The sequence below is a fragment of the Orcinus orca genome, chromosome 13, assembly GCF_937001465.1.
Source record: "Orcinus orca chromosome 13, mOrcOrc1.1, whole genome shotgun sequence".
In the NCBI taxonomy this organism is placed as follows: Eukaryota; Metazoa; Chordata; class Mammalia; order Artiodactyla; family Delphinidae; genus Orcinus; species Orcinus orca.
Genome location: NC_064571.1, coordinates 32,608,190 through 32,628,245, shown reverse-complemented (window position 1 = coordinate 32,628,245; position 20,056 = coordinate 32,608,190). Strand labels below are relative to the sequence as shown.

The window sequence follows — 20,056 nt, the reverse complement described above, 5'->3', positions numbered from 1 at the left end:
TTTTCTTTCTCTTCTGTACTTTGCTTTTTTTCCCTCTATACTCACACCAATATTTTAAACATGCTTAAGTTTCTCCCATCTTTGAAAAACCTTCTACATTTACCTCCACCCACTGCCATATTTTGCCCTGCATAAGCCAAACTTCTCAAGAGGGTTTTATGCAGGGAATTCCCTGGTGGTCCAGTGGTTAAGACTCTGCTTTCACTGCCTTTCACTGCCATGGACCTGGGTTCGATCCCTGGTGGCAGAGCTAAGGTCCCACAAGTCGTGTGGTGCAGCCAAAAAAAAAACCAAAAGGTTATACAAGTTCTCTCTCCACTGCAAAAGCCATTCACAACCCAACTCCACTAAAACAGAGTCAGCAAAGACTTTGTTGCTAAATCCTTTAGGTTAGATGTGGGTTTTTTTCCCCATTCCTTTTAATATTTAAAATTAACCGCTTTGTTCTCCTTAAAAACAGCAGCCTTCTCTTAAAACTTCTCTGACCTCACACTCAATGGGTTTTCCTTCTCTTTCTCTGGCTTCCCCTTAGTCTCATTTTGGGGTTCTTCCTCTAGCTGTCTCCAGGCCCTTTTCTCTCAGCCTCTCCGGGGTGGTTTCATGCACTCTCATGGCTTCAAATGAACATCTATGTTCTGACGATTCCTTTTTTTGGAATCAAAAAATCAGCCTAGATCTCTCTTCCAAGCTCCAGATAACACATCTAGTTGGCATCTCCTTTTGGATGTTCAGAATGGCACCTCAGATTAGTATGTCCAAGATCTGAACATATGGTCTTTACCCAAAACTTACATTATGTACCTTAGCAAATGATGCTACCATCTACCCAGTTGCACAAACCAGAAACCTGGATGTCATTGTTGAATCTAAAATTCTATCAGTCTCTGCCTCCCAAAATCAAGTTTTTCCAGTTTTATCAATTACTTCTCAAATTCAGCCACTTTTCACCTTACCTACTGGTAACACTCTAGTACAGGCCACTGGAGTTTCCAATCTAGATTATTGTACCATCCTCCCTAGGTGTTCTCCCCCTGTAGTCAAGTCTCCAGTTACCCAAAGTGTTCTCTGAATAAACGCAAATGTGATTCCCTCCAGTCCTCAAAGCCCTTCAAAGGCTATTGCTTTTGCCTCAGGATAACTCTACCATAGCTTACAAGGTTTCTAGTCTTGTCTGTACATTTCATGCCTTGCTGCCTAGGTGGCTGCCATACTTCTTTAGTTCTCTACTTTTAGCCTGTCTGCTCCCTTGCCTCTTGCCCTGGCATATGCAGTCTCCTTTGCCCAGACAATCTCTTCCACCTGTCCACACCACAGAAATCACCCCATTTGACCTGGCTAATTTCTACTCATCCCTAAGGTCTCGTTTGGACATCATTTCCTCCTGGAAACTTTTCTTGAGAAGCTTTCCCCTCAAACCAGTTAGGTACCCACTTTATGTGCACTCATAGTATCTTGTCCTGCCCCTCTCAGTGCATCTTGACACTGTATCCCTCACTGGACTGCAAGCTACTCAAGAGCAGAGTTGTTTTTTTCATTGATTAAATCCTCTGGCACATAGGTGTGCAATAAACATTTGTGTGAATAATTGTATTAATCATGCCTTTATTTCTTTCATTTTCTGCTGTTTTGACATCTGGGGCCTTGCTGAGACTGCCCTTCCCAGGGCTAGCTAATTTCTAGAGATAGCAAAAGACTCCCCTTCTGAGTGTGCCTTTCATATGCAAACCAGCCAGGGGAAAGCCCGTACTCTCCAACCACCTCCTTTATCAAGCTCACAAGCCAAGGCATTTTTCCTCTGCTATAATGACCCCAGGGCCAGGTAACAACAGCTCTGGACAGCCCCTAAATCCCAAGGCCCGCTGTAATTATTCAAACTAGTCAGTCTTAAACCTACTTAGCCTGCTTCCCAGCCTCTGCTATTCCCTCCCACAAAACTCAATAAAAGCTCTCAACCATACTTTATTTCCCCTTTCCCCCTCTGCCTCCTGACCCACCCTAGTTCTTCCCCGGGTGGACTTAAAACTATTTGCGTATGCTGTGTTTACAATTGGTTTGGTATGAAATATTTTATGCATGTGGACAAGACAGTCAGAAAGAAAAATGGGGGGTGGGGAGGAATGAGAACTGTATTAGGGTGGTTTATATATGGCTTTTCCCAGACATTTCTATAATAACATCAGGCAACACATTTTAACGCCCACCGTGGACAAAGAAGATGGGGAAGCCACCTCGAAACGGGGGTTGAAAGAGCAGACAGGATAACTGCTCTCAGCCAAAACTCCAGACTCGGAAGAGGGGGCATCGGGCCGGGGCCGCGTGATTCTGCGCAAGCGCATCACCGCCCACCTTCCTTAGAAGCCGGAACCCTGGCGACTCGTTTCCACGCTTCCCAGGCTGCAGGGAAAGCTCAGTTCTCCGCCCTCCCGGAAGTTGTTGCACAGTCGTTTCCGGGGCGGCGTGAGGTTGGGGAGGACTCCGAATGGGTCGCAGCCGCAGCCGGTCCCCGCGAAGGGGTGAGTCCAGAAGCAGTTCTGAGGGTCTGGGGCTCGGTCGGAGACCCGTCCCCCGTTTTGTTCCCAGTCCTAGGGCCGCGGAGAGGGGGGACCTTTTCTCAGGAGGAGAAGAGAGGGGGTGGATGGGGAACGAAGACCTGGGCCCTACACGTTTCAGCCCTCGGATTTGAAGGCAATTTTTTTCCGAAGTTGGGGTTTCGCCGACCCTTTGTCACCCTCATACAGTAACTTTTGTTGTACTTGTGGCTGGGGAATGTAGAGTCAGGCCACGGTTCCCTTAATTTCTGGGTGACCGATTGCAAGTCATTCAGCCTTCCTGCGTCCGAGTTCCCGTAATTAGACATTGGGGGTAATATTGCTTACCTTTAAAAACTGAAGTGAGAATTGATGCCACAGTGCGTAACATTCAGCATGTGATACCGCCAGGTTCTTAAATGCTCAGGGTTTCCTTCCTAGTTTATAGTAGGGAAATCGATGGTTAGGAGTTTGCGTGCAGGGAGCTCACCTCGTAAGCTCACCTCGTAATGTCCTCTGGCCCATGAAGTGGGCAGTGAGAGGTAGAGAAGCCAGGACTTGGATCGGGAGATGTCAGGTAGTCCCTCGATTCTGCCCCCTCGTTAGTTTTTATCACCTTCAGCTAATCAGGGTTGATCTTAAAAGTTAAATGAGCCCTCGAGCCACAAAGGGCTATTGAGCACTTAACATGTTCTCAATCGGAATTGAGAGCTGCTGTTGAAGTCGAATACACACCGGATTTCTTTGATTTAATGCGGAAAAAAGAAAGAATAAAGTGTCCATTTTTTTATAATGAGCACATGTTGAAATGCTAATAGTTTGGATATATTGGGTTAAATCTATACTGTTAAAATTAATTTCATGCGTCTTTTTTACTTTTTTAATGTGACATCTAGAAATGGCGCGCATTATATTACTATTGGTCGGCGCAGCATCCAGTAGATGTTGGAGGTAATTTTCGGCTCTACAATTTTGTATTTATATTAGAGCGTAGGCGGTCCCGGTCCACCTCCCGAGAGAGAGAACGCAGGCGCCGAGAAAGGTCCCGGTCCCGAGAGCGAGACCGGAGAAGAAGCCGCTCTCGATCCCCGCACAGAAGACGTTCCAGGTAAGTGCAGAAAATAACCAGAAGTTTTACCACAGCTTTGTAGTCGCTGCGCTTGACTCTGTTGTTATCACTTACAAAGGCACTTATGATTTCATGAAATGAGGGGAACTTTATCCCACTTTATTCTAAACCTAACATTCCCATTGATAAAATGGGGTTGATAACATTCCACATAGTAGAGTTGCCGTGAGGAGTAAATGAGAAATAATACATGAAAAGCACTTAGCAAGAGTAAGAAATAAGTGTTTTGTATTTTTGTCTTGCTTTTTTTATTTACTTTTGGTGATAATAATTTATTCAAGTATATAATCAAGAATGTGAGGGCTTCCCTGGTGGCGCAGTAGTTGAGAGTCCGTCCGCCTGCCGATGCAGGGGACACAGGTTCGTGCCCCGGTCCGGGAAGATCCCACATGCCGCACAGCAGCTGGGCCCGTGGGCCATGGCCGCTGAGCCTGCGCGTCCGGAGCCTGTGCTCCGCAACGGGAGAGGCCACAACAGTGAGAGGCCCGCGTACCGCAAAAAAAAAAAAAAAACAGAATGTGAGATCTTGGAAGAATCTTAGAAGTGGACTCTGATTCTTTTTTTTTTTTAATAAATTTATATATTTATTTTTGGCCGCGTTTGGTCTTTGTTGCTGCATGCAGGCTTCTTATTGTGATGGCTTCTCTTGTTGCGGAGCACCGGCTCTAGGCACGCAGGTGTCAGTAGTTGTGGCTCACGGACTCTAGAGCGCAGGCTCAGTAGTTGTGGCGCACGGGCTTAGTTGCTCCATGGCACGTGGGATCTTCCTGGCCCAGGGATCGATCCCGTGTCCCCTGCATTGGCAGGCGGATTCTTAACCAATGCGCCGCCAGGGAAGTCCTTGGACTCTGATTCTTAATAAGCATCAGACACATTTGTTTGTTTCATTGCTTTTTTCTGCCTTACAGAAAATTTTTTTGCCCTAGCTATACTGAGTGTAACTGATGATTAAACAATAAATAATTTTTTGCTAACAGTCAGGGCCTAGGCAGAACCTTCTCCCTCATTCTGCTTTGGGGAACAAATTCCTGGTGCTCTAGAGCCTGGCTTTTGTTCAGCCTTTACCTTGCAGGCACTCATGTATATCTGTGCTCATCAGCACAAGTGGCCGGTATGTCTCTGTTTCTGACATTTTTACTTATTAAATTTTAGATCCCCAAGACGACATAGATCCACATCTCCTTCCCCTTCTCGACTAAAAGAAAGAAGAGATGAGGAGAAGAAAGAAACAAAAGAAACAAAGAGCAAAGAACGTCAGATAACTGGTAATGTTATTAGATAAATAACTGTAGGAAAAGTACAGCCATGTTTAGATAACTACAGTTATGATAAAATTATAAAAGTATAATTTTTGAACATTTAGCTATTAAGTTTTTAATAGTGTTCATTGCATGTAGTTTTGAGATGTTGTTTTAGTTGTACCTTAGTTGCTGGTTATCTGGTGCTCTAGATACAAGGACAGTTAAAAACATGAGAATATTATATTTTGGAAGTATCGTCAAAACTAGTGTTCTGTCTGATATTAAAGATGGTCCTTCCTAAAGGCTCCAAGCATGTCATTTTAAAAACACTTATTTATTTATTTTTTGCTGCGTTGGGTCTTCTTGCCGAGTGGGGGCCACCCTTCATTACAGTGCGTGGGCTTCTTATTATGGTGGCCTCTCTTGTTGCGGAGCACGGGCTCCAGGCACGTGGGCTTCAGTAGTTGTGGCTCGTGGGCTCTAGAGTGCCGGCTCAGCAATTGTGGTGCACGGGCTTAGTTGCTCCGCGGCATGTGGGATCCTCCCGGACCAGGGATCGAACCTGTGTCCCCTGCATTGGCAGGCAGATTCCTATCCCCTGTGCCACCAGGGAAGCCCCCAAGCATGTCCTTTTAAGCAGTCTCTTACGATGGAGGAAGGAGAACGCAATCCTTCCTTGCCCCTTTAGTTATATGCTATCCAAATTGAGGAATTTCTATCATTAAACTCAAGTCTTTAGCTAATTGTTTAGTGTATTCTCTGCTGGTAAGCCACCTCTCTTTTTATATGTATAGAATGATAGAGTTTAAAATTTTGTCACTTATTTTTGTAGAGGAAGACTTGGAGGGCAAAACAGAGGAAGAAATAGAAATGATGAAGTTAATGGGATTTGCCTCCTTTGACTCCACAAAAGTAAGTAAAACATGTAGCCAGTTAAGTATTCTTATTTGAACTGATCTGTCCCATTTTTCCATATTCTTTTACTATCACTTGTAATTTCTTTCACTGATACAGGTTTTTTGTTAGAAGACAGTAACTATCTGTGTGAAGGGATTTGAAAGCAAAGAGAAGGAAGTGGTGAGCTGCCATTGGAATTCAGGGAGTGTTTGCCTGGGATATTTGAGTTAGATCTTAAAGGGCCAGTACAGGTGATCAGACAAAGAAGAGGAGGACGATGATTTGAAGCAGGGGGAAAAGCTCATGACAATGCCATGTAGGCATTAAAGAGCATAGAGTATTGTGGGAATTTCAAATTCAGTGACTAGTGAAAGCATGTTGGTGGGCTGGTGGCTATGAATGAGGCTAGAAATAGAGGTGGGAGGCAAATCGCAGAAGGCTTGTGATATCCTTAGCCATGCTGAGGAACTTAGAGTTGATTCTTTAGGTGATGAGAGGAAGCAGTGGTTTTTAAGCAAGGGAGTAACATACGTGTGTTTTAGAATGATGATCTGGGGCTTCATGGAGGACAGATGGGAGGCTGAGAGAACTGCCGTCGTGCAGTGAAAGATGATGAAGGCCTGAACTGAGAAGAGGGGCTGGAATATGGAGAACCATTCAGGAACCAGAGTTAGTGGTGGTGGGATGGAGGTGAGTAGTCAGTGATGACTCTGAAGTGTCAGGCTGATAGGGTTAACCAAAGAAAGGATTATAGGAAGGGGAAATGCTGTGAAACAGAACGAAGCGCAACTGCCAGATAAAGATGGCATTGCGTAGTTGCATGCATATCTCATAGCTCAGAAGAGGGGTTGACAGGAGTTTGAATGCTCTCTAGCCCTGACCATAATCCTGGAGAGAATAAGGAAGTAGGGGAGGCAAAAGCGGGAGGGATTGTGGAGTGGGAGATGAAGAGAGGGAGGGGGGAGAGAGATAGGGAGATAGGGAAGTACAGCAAAGGGGAGATGGAGGGAGAGAGGAAATTGAATGAAGAGAGAAGGGAGGATAGAGAGAGGAAGCTAGTAAGCATAGGCAGGGAGAGTGTGTGTGGAGAGAGAGAAAATATATTTTAAAAACTTTCTTTTATAGAATTTTAAGTCCTTTTAATTTTGCAAAATGAAGTTGGAATTTTTGAGGAGAATTGTCAAAAATAATCCACTTCCCCTAATCTTGTGTTCCATTGAGTTGTGAACGGAGTGGGGTAATCTCAGGTGCTATAAGAGTTTCTTTCTAACTGATGTGATTATGTGGGGCTCCCATGTATTTTTTTTAAATGACAGTGTATGACCTAAGAGGAGTACCAGAGGCATGACTGTTATGAGGTGAGAAAATTAAGAATGCGCTCTTGTTCTCACAAATGGTTATGTGAACCCCATTTTAGAATTTAATGCAGTTTATGTCTCAGGTTTTTTTTCTGAATATACCAAATCCTTACTTGTTATTCAAAAGAACATTTTATGAGTGAACTGGTTTATTAATACATATATTGGGTAAATATATGGATAAAAATATCTCCAAAATGAGACAACTAAATTTTATTGTTTTTAGAATAGTGAAGGACCTTCACTATTAGAATTCTTTTCTCTTTTGGTTTTACTGTTGCCGGATATTATGTTTGAAATTCCTGAGAATCAGATGTAAAGATGGAGCCACTACTTTTAAATGTAGTCTTTTAAATGTTTGTGTATAAAGGAGAAATTAAGTGAGAATTTATAGATCCCATAAAAATTATGGAGTACCACAAGAACAAATGATGTCGGTTGTTTTTTTAATGACATCTACAAGGATGTTAATTTAATTCATATGCAGTTGGCTTCATGACTATCAGTTACAAAGTCTCTCAGCTCATTTGTATTTTTCAGTAATGTGTATCTTGTGATATTTCATCATTAATCTATGGTGGAACCTCTTCATATGCCAACGTAGTCACTTATTTTCTCTTCCATTTTAGCATTCTAGAAAGTTTCAAAGTTTGGCTATGCTTATTAATGGATAATTTTCTATTCCAGCATGTAAATGAGAGGAGAGCTAATAATATACAACTCTGCAAATAGTTTTCAAAAATCAGAAAGCCTTTAGTAATTGAACTTAGTAAAAAGGTTAACATCATTTACTTTTTTTTCCAAGTCATGCCTACCTCCTATTCTTGGGAGGTTAAAATAATACACCTTAAGTAATTTACTCAGTCCCCCGGCCCCCAAAATGCAGTGAAAACAGGAATAGAAAAGGAAGACCAAATATACTTGTTTTAGCTCAACTTCAAATATATACCTCACCTGTGCATGCCAGTGGATAGGAATCCTTTTTTTTGGCCTAACACAGATATCTAATAAGTATGCTAAACAGGGTACACGCCCATGTGTAATAATAGGGGAGGGAGGTTATGTGTGTGTTCCTGCACATGCACTCATGGTGGCATTAACTGGCAGTGTTCATACATTTAACAGTCATTTTCTGAGTACCTGCAAGTGCAGTAGCCTAGGATGTGACAGTTGCAAAGGTCACTCACAGCCATATCCCTCCATCAAGCTCCATATGAGCTTGCAGTCTGATGGGAAATAACATCATGTATATGATGTTATACATCATGATCATGCAGAGTAGAAAATGCAGGGTATTGTGAGGAAAGCACAGTTAACATTCTATGGGAGTTAGAGAAGAGGGTGCTTCCTGGCAGCTGGATCATTTGAATTGGGCCTTGAAGGATGCATAAGAACCAGATGGTTGAAGATTGGATGGGGGTCAGGAAGACAATTCAGCCATGAGGAACAGAAAGGGGAACAGGTTGAATCAAAAGACCCATAAAGGAATTACTGGAAAAAAAAAGTCTGAGATACAAGTGATACAACATTAGCATCTGTTATTCTGATTCTTGATTTAAAAATCAAAACTTCAAGGCCTATGTAAGAAATGGGATTTAGATAGGAATGGTGACTGATTTGAGAATGCCATCAGTTAAGGTCGTAAGTTAAATTTTTGTGAATGGATTTTTCTAGAGAAAATATCCATAACTTGTATTTGGTTTTGAAGAATTCTTTGACCAGAAAAGGTGAGGCTCTGCTACCCAATTTCCTTGTATGTCTTGCATATAATACATATACCATGAGTGTTTGTTGGTTTGAATATTGGTTTATTTGCTTATGTGTGACTATAAAAAATGTGAACAGAGAGTTATAACGCTTGGGAGATCATGGGATATCATCAGGATCTGAAAATTCTTTCACTCATTGGACTACCTCATGCTTAAATGAATCTTGCCATTTAAGAGGGTCTGTGGGATGCAGCTCTTTGATCAAGGCATATAATATGTTCTTTCTCTGGTGTGTTGTTTGCTCGTTTGTGTGTGTGTTTTGTTTTTTGTTTCTTGCTTTTCTCCAGGGGAAAAAGGTGGATGGCTCTGTAAATGCCTATGCCATAAATGTGTCTCAGAAGAGGAAGTATAGGTATGCATAGCTGCCATTATTATGTTTGAACTAATATAAATTATATGCTTGGGAAAGAATTTTTTATGGGATAATGATGTTTGTAGGAAATGTAGCAGTTTTCCAAACAGTTCCTTACTTTAATAGTTTCCATATTGTCCCTTGCTTTAACCTTCCTTGTTTATATTCTTGTATGTTAAAATAGTTTCCCATTTACATGTGAACTAGTAACTATTATAAAGAAGGGTAGTTGGCTTAAATATTTTAGGGCTCTAAGTAGTTCTTTCTTCAAAATAACATAGTCTTAAGTCTTTAGGCTTTAATTTCATTATAATTATAGGTTTTAAAATAGATTCCTCTTGAATTATTTACCTAACTTGATTGTATAAGGATTTCAACTGTAAATATCCTTCTGTTAAATATAGGTATATTTTATTAATACCACAGAACAAACCAATCCATACTTGAAATCTCAATGAATGGAAAAGTCAAGACATCTTAAAACATTGCCTTTCTGTCTACATTTATCACTGATAAAAGACTAATATTCCAATTAATTTAGAATATGAATAGTGTGATTTGAGACTGCTGTGAGTTAAAGTACCAGAATCATCAACAGTCCATTGTAAAATTACCTTCAATTAAGGTCTTATGGGGAGAGCTAGTACAGTGTGAAATCAGATTTGCTTGATGAGTATGTATTTTGAAACTCTTCTCTATTTCCTTAAACTAGCTAGGTGTTTAGTGTTACCTAAAATAAATATGGATTTTCAGTTGATTTTTTTAAAGTCTGTAGAATCTTCCCAAATAATATTGAAAGTATATTTCCGTACCTCTATTTGGATTTTAACTTTGAATACTTCTTGCCCTAGACTCTGCCATTTTAAAAATGGTTTATAGGTTTAATTTCTGAAGCAAGTGATTAGTTCTTTTATAAGACGAATCCAGAATTTTTTTAATGACAATAAATTTTCTCATCATAGGCAGTACATGAATCGAAAAGGTGGATTCAACAGACCTTTGGATTTCATTGCATGAGAATTGAAATATTGAAGAATGATTTTTTTCCCCTCATCTTGATGAGAACAGTGGATTTTGTATTTTGTATTTAATATGCATCAAAAACAGGATCACAGTCCCTCCTCCTTGTAAAGTAAGAAAAGTTTATTTATGATGTGTGTAGTTCACTTACCCTGCCTCAAAAAAAGGTTAAATATTACATTTTTTTCCTTTAGGAAATTTCATTTGGGGCAATCATCAACCCCATTTTTTTCCCTTATTCCTATGGAAACTGTATATGTCTTCTTCTTGGATGCTCTCTATGACTTTTTAAAACACATAAGAGTAATTTGGAAGTAAGTTTCTCAAATAAAGCAATATTTTTACCCTTTTGTATTTGATACTTTTATTACTAGGTAAAAGAATCTCCCTACATGTTTTCTTTTTTCATACATAGATTTAGATATCATGATTCTTTATAGTTTAAAAATTAGAAGAATGAAAAAGTATAACTGGATTTTTGTATCTTCTGTGTTTTTTTCCCCCCAAATACCATTTTTTCCCCAATAGAAAAGTAATACATGCTTATTATTTTAAAAATTAAAAAAAAAAAAACTTGGAAGAAATCAGAAAGTAGGGGGGAAAAGCCAAAAATCAGCCAATAATCTACCACCAGAATATTAATATTTTGGTATATGTGTTTCCAGGCTCCTATGGGTATGTATTTCTTGCCCCTACCCAAAGAGATCAGAATGTTTATGCCGCTCTCTTTTACTAATCCTTATACTCCCGTGTACTGTGAACTTTTTTTTTTGGCTGCATTGGGTTTTTGTTGCTGCACTTGGGCTATCTCCAGTTGCGGCGAGCTGGGGCTACTCTCTGTTGCAGTGCGCGGGCTTCTTATTGCGGTGGCTTCTCTTGTTGCAGAGCATGGGCTCTAGGCGCGCAGGCTTCAGTAGTCGTGGCTTGCAGGCTCTAGAGCGCAGGCTCAGTAGTTGTGGTGCACGGGCTTAGCTGCTCCGCGGCATGTGGGGTCTTCCCAGACCAGGGCTCAAACCCGTGTCCCCTGCATTGGCAGGCGGGTTCTTAACCACTGTGCCACCAGGGAAGCCCATACTGTGAACATTTTTTTAAATGCTCTTATAAATTCTTTGAAAACTTACCTTTTAATAGCTAGTTGGTTATAGTGGTACCATAATTTATTAATCCTTTATTGGTGAACATTGCCTTCCCTCCCATGATTTGCTATTAGAATTAAAGCTGTGAGTAGATTATTTAGGGGTTAAAAAAAAAACCAAAATACAACACCAGGACATCCCCAGCAGTCCAGTGGTTAAGACCCTGCCTTCTAATGCAGGAGGCACAGGTTGCATCCCTAGTCGGGGAACTAAGATCCCACATGCCCATGCCATGCAGTGTGGCCAAAAAAAACCCAAAACAAAACAAAACACAACACCTGTGAGTAGTATCCCTGTTACACGTATCTTTTTGTACTTGTTGCCTTATTTCCTCATGTTTCATTCTTGGAGGTGGCATTGCTGGGTGAGATAAAGGGTGCATGTTTTACCCTTTGTGTGCATGTTTTAAGGCTTTTTTTTTATATTTATTTTTATTTTTTGGCTGCATCTGGTCTTAGTTGTGGCACGCAGGATCTTTCATTGCAGTGCACAGGCTGGTCTCTAGTTGTGATGCGTGGGCTTCTCTCTAGTTGTGGCGCGTGGGCTTCTCTCTAGTTGTGGCTCACCGGCTCCAGAGCATGTGGGCTCTGTAGTTGTGGCATGCAGGCTTAGTTGCCCCGCGGCCCTCACCAGTGAAGTATGAGCATTTCCATTTCATATACATGTACCAGTATTGAGTGTAGTTTTTTCTTAAGTTTCCACTCTGAAGGTTAAAATAATGGCATTTGGTTTTGTTTAATTTCTGAGGAAGGTGAACATTTTAAGAATGTGTTAGCCATGTATATTTCTTTTGTTTAATACTAATTCCAGACCTTGGGTCCATTTGTCTTTTGACAAGCTTTTCTTTTTCTTATTTGAAGGAAGCTCTTTTTATATTGAAGATAATGACTATTACCTATTCTGTTTCTATCTCACTGATATTTGAGGCTTTGTGGCTAGATTTTAAATTTTGTGTTGTATTTTTTTGAGTAAGTAATATAAACACATGGAACACAATTTAGACAGCACAAAGGGTATATAGTGATGAGGTAATTGTGTATCCTTTCAGAGATATTCCATGTATACACAAGCATATAATATATATGTATATTACTCAAATTTGAGCAAACTCTACACACTATTTTGCACCTGTTTTTTCATTTACTACTACATCTTAAGATTGTTTCTTATATTGCCCCTTATTTTTTAAGGGCAGCAATTATAGTTCGTTGTAGGATGGACTATAATTGGACATTCAAGTTGTTTCTTATCTTTTGGTATTAAAAAAAAAATAATGTGGGGACTTCCCTGGTGGCACAGTGGTTAAGAATCTGGCTGCTAGTGCAGGGGACACGGGTTTGAGCCCTGGTCCTGGAGGATCCCACATGCCGCAGAGCAACTAAGCCCGTGCACCACAACTACTGTGCCTGCGCTCTAGAGCCCATGAGCCACAACTACTGAGCCCGCATGCCACAACTACTGAAACCTGTGTGCCTAGAGCCTGTGCTCCACGCCAAGAGAAGCCACCACAATGAGAAGCCCGCGCACCGCAACAAAGACCCTATGCAGACAAAAATAAACGAATAAATAAATTTATTTTTTTTTAATGATGTAATTACTATTCTTATATGTCCATGATTTTACAAGTGTCTAGCTGGATTTTAAATCCATACTGCATCTGAAATTTGACCACCTATTGTAGGTCTCTAAAAGCTTTCCTGGCAAATGAGTTCCCTGTAAAGAAAATAATAGTAGTATGACTGCATTGCATAATACAGTGTACAGAGCACCTTGGTTCATTTAATCCTTATCAGATAGAGCAGGTACTATTATCTCCATTCCCAGATGAGAAACCTGAGGCTATTCAGACCTAGAGGCAGAAATGATTAATGTTTACACTACCTACTGGCTTCAGTACTTAAATATTTAAATGTGCTGCATCAGCTGCACAACTTGTAGTACCCATTGCACAAGTGTCACTACCCCGAGCAGGTGGATTATTCTGCTTAGACGTTTTGCCAGGTAAGCTAAATAGATTCTCATACCCCCACCCTCCAAAATACTGTCTATCTGTAAATTATCTATGACAAGGACTTTCTGACCACATTTTTGCACATCTAAAGAAATGAGACCCAATTGTTGTCTTATTGGGAAGCTAAAACTTCTGGGATGAAATAATATGCCCAAAATCAGATGATAGGTTTTTGGGTTGTCATGTTAGTGTGGTTTTAGTAGAGATTTGACTTGAGATCCTCAAGGCAGCATACTTTGTAAAGAAATAATCTGAGAATACCCAGTAGGTCAATAGGTTCACTCTCCGTAAGCTAACACCAAAGAAATGGAACAGGAGGAAATCTTTAAAGATCCAGAGATAAGACACCTCTGATCTTAATAGAAGTCTTGGTTTGAAGGAACTTTTATCCATCAGATCATCTGATTCTGTAAGAATAAGAAAAATGGAGCATCCTTGTCTTCCTCTAACAGGCTACTGCCTCTCAAAAGACATAAGTTTTGCCAAATCTTCTAAGTATCTAAATGCTAAGAGTGTTCTAGGGCCCAATCCATGGACTCTCCAATCTCCCTCTGGTGAGTCGTCCATCCACATAGCTTCAAACGTCTTCTGCCATGGCTCTCAAATTTATATTTCTAGCCTGACCATTTTACTGAATTCCAGGCTTGTATATGCACTTGGATTATTAGGCAGCTCAAATTTAAGATGAATTGAATTCTCATTTCCCTGCCCAGTCTTCTTCTCTGAGGCTTCCCCATCTCAGCAAGTGGCCTCTCCATTTACACCTTTGCTCAGAGCAAAATCCTTAGGGGGTCATCCTTGACTCCGCTCTTTCTCCTGTGCCCCGCATCTGATTCATTAGAAATCCTTTTGGCTCTAACATCAGAGTGTATTTTGAATCCAACCACTGTTTTCCCCAGATTTACTGTGATATAATTGACACACAATTTTAAGATATTGAAAGTGTATGTTGTGATTTGATGTACACTGAATCTGACTACTATTCACCATCTGTACTAACAGAAGCCATCTCTCTTGCCTGGACTACTACAGTAACCCCCTAATAGGTTTCCTTCCCTCTTCAGCCTCAGTTTATTCTCCACCTAGCAGCAGAGTGAACCTTTTAAAATGTACATCTGGTCACATTGCTTCTGGCTCTGGTGGTTTTCTATCATTTAGAGTGAAGACCAATCCTTACTGTGCTCTACATATCTGTATAGTTTGGAACCTGGCTTCCTGCAGCCTCACCCTTGCTATTGCACTCAGCCACGCTGCTAGCCTCCTTGCTGTTCCTTGAGAACAGGTATGCATCTACCTGAAGAGTCTTCCAACTTGCTTTTCTTCCCGGAATGTTCCTCCTTCCCCTCCCCCACCTCTCAGATTTACATGGTTAGTAGATTTACGTGGTTATGTTGTTCAGGTCACTGCTCAAAATAAGTTCATTCCTAACCACCTTGTCCAAGTGTCCACCTTGTCGAAATAGTAGCTTCCCCTTCCCTCTCTATCCCTTTACCCTGTTTTACTCTTTTTATTTAGCGTTTTAAAAATTGAGATAAAATTCACCCTTTAAAAGTATATCATTTCAGGGAATTCCCTGGCGGTCCAGTGATTAGGACTCCGTGCTTCCACTGCAGGGGGCATGGGTTCAATCCCTGGTCAAGGAACTAAGATCCTGCAAGCGGTGTGTGGCACAGCCAAAAATAAGTAAATAAATAAAGTACACCATTTCAGTGGTTTTAGTATATTTACAGAGTTAAGTATTTATTACCACTATCTAATTCCAAAATATTTTTATCATCCTAAAAAGAAACCCCATACTCATTAAAGTCACTCCTCATCCCTCCCTATCCACCTCTACCCTCCACCCCAGAAACCACGAAATGTACTTTCTGTCTCTAAAGGTGTGCCTATTCTGGACGTTTTCATTTAAATGGATATTTCAAATGGATGGAATCACAAAATACGTGACCTTTTGTGTCTGGCACCTCTTGTGCTGCTTTTACATAGCATAATGTTTTCAAGGTTCATTTATGTTGTAGCATATATCAGTACTCCATCCCCTTTTATGGCTTATAATCTGTTCTGGGGATATACCATATTTTTTTTAAATTATTTTATTTATTTTGGCTGCGTTGGGTCTTCATTGCTGCATGCAGGCTTTCTCTAGTTGTGGAGAGCGGGTGCTACTCTTTTTTGTGGTACACCGGCTTCTCATTGCGGTGGCTTCTCTTGTTGCAGAGCACGGGCTCTAGGTGCGCCGGCTCCGTAGTTGTGGCATGCGCGCTCTAGAGCGCAGGCTCAGTAGTTGTGGCACATGGGCTTAGTTGCTCCGCGGCATGTGGGATCTTCCCGGACCAGGGCTCGAACCCGTGACCCCTACATTGGCAGGCGGATTCTTAACCACTGCGCCACAGGGAAGTCCCCACATTTTTATTTATAAGTCATCAGTTGGGCATTTGGGTTGTTCCATTTCTTGGCTATTACGAATAGTGCCACTATGAACATTCATATACAAGTTTTTGTATGAACATGTTTTCAACGCCCTTGGGTATATAACTAGGAGAGGCACTACTGGGTCATACGGTAACTCTATGTTTAACTTTTTGAGGCACTGTCAAAACTGTTTTCCAAAGCAACGGCCTTATTTTACATTCCCACCAGCAATGTATGAGGGTTCCAGTTTCTCCACATGCTCTGCAAAGTTTCCTTTTCCTTATAGCTTATCACGGCCTGACACACTCTATATTCACCTGTTACTGTCTGGTTCTTCCACTAGACTTTGAACTTTCAGGAGTAGCGCTTCTGTCTTCTTTGCTGCTGTAGCCCCGGCACCACACAGTGCCTGGCACACAGCAAAGCACTCAATAAATATCTGTTGAATTCATGAATATAGTTCAGTAAACTTTTTTCACTTAACCACTTCCCTTGGTGTTTTTTTTAAATTAATTTTTATTGGAGTATAGTTGATTTACAATGTTGTGTTAGTTTCTGCTGTACTGATACAGCAAAGTGAATCAATTATACATATACAAATATCCACTCTTTTAGATTCTGTTCCCATATAGGTCATTACAGAGTACTGAGTAGAGTTCCCTGGGCTATACAGTAGGTTCTTATTAGTTATCTGTTTTATATATAGTAGTATGTATACGTCAATCCCAATCTCCCAGTTTATCTTCCCCCCTTTCCCCCTTGGTAACCGTAAGTGTGTTTTCTACATCTGTGACTCTATTTCTGTTTTATAAATAGGTTCATTAGATTCCACATATAAGCGATACCATATGATATTTGTCTTTCTCTGTCTGACTTACTTCACTCCACTTTCCTTGGTTTCTGAGTTAACCTTTAGTTCCCCAACTCATAAATGAATACATTTTTCCTATAAAAATTTTAAAACATTATGACAGCTAAATCTGTTTTGCACAGCCCTGGTTCACTGTGAATCCTTTGTGCTGTTTACTTCCAGATCTTATGCATGTATGTATGTAACAGAGTTAGTGTTGGAAATGAGGAAAATACACAGTTTGGCCTTCTTTTTTTTTTTTTTAACACAAATAATATGCTTTAGGGATCATTTTACAACTTATTTACTCAGCACTGCCTTGGGGATGTTTCCATGCCAACGTATGTACCTCTACCTTTTTTTTTTAACTGCTACATAGTGTTCAGTGTAATGTATGTACCCTTGTCTAGCCATTGCTCTATTTTTAAAGTAGCAAATATTTGTGGAATAACTAACTTTTGCAAAGCAGTGTTTTTAAAGGTTTTTAAATTTTAATTTTCTGATATTGGGTATCATGATATTTGAGTGTCCAAAGTAGCCACAAAGAAAGGGACTGATATTAAAGCAGAAAATTACAGTTCTGATTTTTACACTTAGAAGAATAAAATCAATTCCTCAAAAACTTATAAAACAGAATTCATTTTAATGTCATAGTGGTTAACTATGTCAAACTCAGTTATAAATAGTGTTTTTTAATTCAGCAGTTTGGGAACTTTTTAGACAGTTATATAATATCAACAGTTGTCTTCCCTGCCACTCTGAGGTACTCACTGAAAAGCACCTCTCTGGCAGAGCTCCTGTTGCATTTAATGAACCTTCCCCTCAGCACCGGCATTTACATACTGTCCTATACCCACCTGGAGTATAAACCCCTCAGAGGAAGGAAACTGGGGCTTTCTAAAATATGTAGTAAAGATTATCTGACAAGTATAATCTTTTGTGGTTCCCATTTTCAATATTTTCTTTTACTCCCCAGTTCTATTAGTTTAGCTTGATGCCTGATCAAAGATATAAACCATTGTCAGCCTACGTTTATCTTATTACAGATAGCTTTTTATTTTAAATTCTGGTCATAAAATTCAGGTTCAAACATTCTGGAATTTCGAATTCTTATTTTGGGGGTTGTGCCTATCTGTCAGTGCTTATGTAATGCCTTTGAAGTGCTAGATGCTGGGAGTCACCACTTCTACTTTGTTTTAGGATTTCATTTCTTTTTTCAAAATGTGTACTTTCAGATTATCTTATTTAACTGGTCATTGTAATGTATTTGTGTAAAATAATTTCCAGAAAAACAAGAAAAAACCCTTTGTTTTATACTTACTGCTTGATGTCCAGTAGATGGCACCAAATGCCCTTTGGAGTTCTTCATGATACTAATTCCTGGTTGGTATTGCTGGCTTACTGATCTTGTCTTCCACCACTGCCAAGGAACAGAAAGGGGTCCATTCTTTAGTCTAATTCTCTGATTGTTATATAACTTAGTATTTTTGTTTGGAGTTTAAGATAGACCTGTTGGTGTTTAAATGGTTCCTTGCCATATCTCAGATTTCAAACTTTTTTCCTTTTTTAATTTTGTATAAGTGTGATTTTCAGTCAGGGCAATTCTAGGGGAAGAATCATGACTTTGAAATAAGACTGGGTTTAAAAAAAAGAGTTGAGGGTAAGGGAAAGAGTAAAGAGAGTCTGAGTGTTCATAATAAAATCAAAGAGAAAATATAGAAGTATACAAAATCCAAAATTAAGGTAATGAAATCAAAGTGTTTTTACTGTCAGTTTGGGCTCTTTAGAATTGTATTCATTTCACTATGATTTTCAAATTTGTTTTACAGATAACTTGCAGTTAAAACATACTCTTTAAAACTTATATCCCCATTCTTCTAGCTTTTTTGTGCTTTCTTAAAAACCTTTATCTTCAGTGGTAAAGGTGAATATTTATTAGTTTTCATAAAGAATCACCTTTTAGGTCCAATTAACCATTAAAACCAGAAAATATGTGTTCTGTATGTCAGGCCTGGTTTACTGCGTATTAATTCTGTTGAGTTTATTTAATTTTAATGGATTTGTCAACCATTAAAAAGGACACATTTAAAAACTTACCATCATAATGTGTTTCTTTGTTTTTCCCCAGTGTTTGAGTGTCATTGTTTGTGACTCATATAGAAATCCGTCTCTTAGTTGTCTTGTTTTTAGAACAGCTACCAACTGGAGCATTGACACCATGGGCTCTGAGTGAAACAGATCTAGGTTCAGTTTCCATTTCTGGCTGAATGGATGTCTAGGAAAGTCATTTAGCTTCTTGGGCATCAGTTTCCTCATGTGCAAAATGTAGATAATTAACCTATCTAATGGGGTTATATTGAGGATTAGCAATAATGTAGGTAAGTTACCTGACAGGCTATTGTTTTCACATATTGGCAACAATAAACTTTTCTAAAAAGCTTTGTTAAATATGTTCATGCTTTACTCATTTCTATATTCAGGACTCTCAATTTACGAAGAGTTTTATTTCCGTTTCTTAAAATGAAGATGTCAGTATATTAACAGAGTAACTTGGGTCTTGAGATAACTTAGGGAACAATTCCTAAATAAAGTTTCTAGTTCTGTCTATGTACATTTATATTGGTACCACACAAACACCATTCATAGCCGTCTTGAAAAGAAAGGATTCTTTTTGAGTGTTCTCCTCTAGAATTAAAAGGGAAGGAAAGACCCCGAAAGAGATTTATGTCAAAGAATCTCAGAATTCAACGCCAATCTGTAGGTACAGGAAGTTTCTGAGCTTTTAAAACCCAGTCGCGTGAGGGAGTAATTAGCCAGCACTTGGGGCGGGGGTAGTGCCTAGTGCCTTTGGAGAGCTCAGCTCTGTATACAGCCTCCCTACTCCAGCGCTTTCTGAGGAGAGAAAAAAACGCTGGGCGGCGAACACTGGACAGGAGACAGGCTTTTCCCCCGAGCCCCTCAGCCACGTGGCGCTCGGCGGAGCCCCAGGCCCACCGCCCTACCGTCGGGCTGTCTGCCGCTCTCCCTTCGGAGAGATTTCGCGGCTGGGCCCTCGACCTCGGGAAGCCTGTAACCTCCGGGTCTCGGCCGGCAGGCCCAGGGATCCAGCCCCGAACCCGAGCGGGGCAGAGCGCCCAGGTGACGCGCGGTGCCAGCTTCCACTCGAGGGACGCCCAGCAGGTCCCCGGAACTTTTCCCCAGAGACAGGTCCCGGCAACAGGTCCGAGGTGGGGTCGGGTGGAGCCGAGCCCGGCGCCAGCCGGTGAATCAGCGCCGGTCTGCGCCCGGGTCAGCCCTGACGGCCCATGCCAGATCCCGCGAGGAGTAGCCGAGCCGCTGACCACCAGCCATTC

The 20,056-nt window shown here is 40.6% G+C and overlaps 1 protein-coding gene across 2 annotated transcripts; it reads left to right on the top strand.

Moving 5' to 3' along the window:
* Positions 1-2,381: 2,381 nt before the first annotated feature.
* Positions 2,382-10,644, top strand: SNRNP27 (small nuclear ribonucleoprotein U4/U6.U5 subunit 27). Of its 2 annotated transcripts, XM_004277029.4 has the most exons (6): positions 2,382-2,513; positions 3,516-3,636; positions 4,810-4,922; positions 5,731-5,810; positions 9,210-9,274; positions 10,237-10,644. In XM_004277029.4, exons 1-6 carry the CDS (start codon positions 2,480-2,482, stop codon positions 10,289-10,291), a joined length of 468 nt encoding a protein of 155 aa, XP_004277077.1. In that variant the 5' UTR covers positions 2,382-2,479; the 3' UTR covers positions 10,292-10,644. The 2 variants fall into 2 exon arrangements, with proteins under 2 accessions (XP_004277077.1, XP_033256323.1); XM_033400432.2 differs by lacking the exon at positions 9,210-9,274.
* The last annotated feature ends 9,412 nt before the right edge of the window (positions 10,645-20,056 follow it).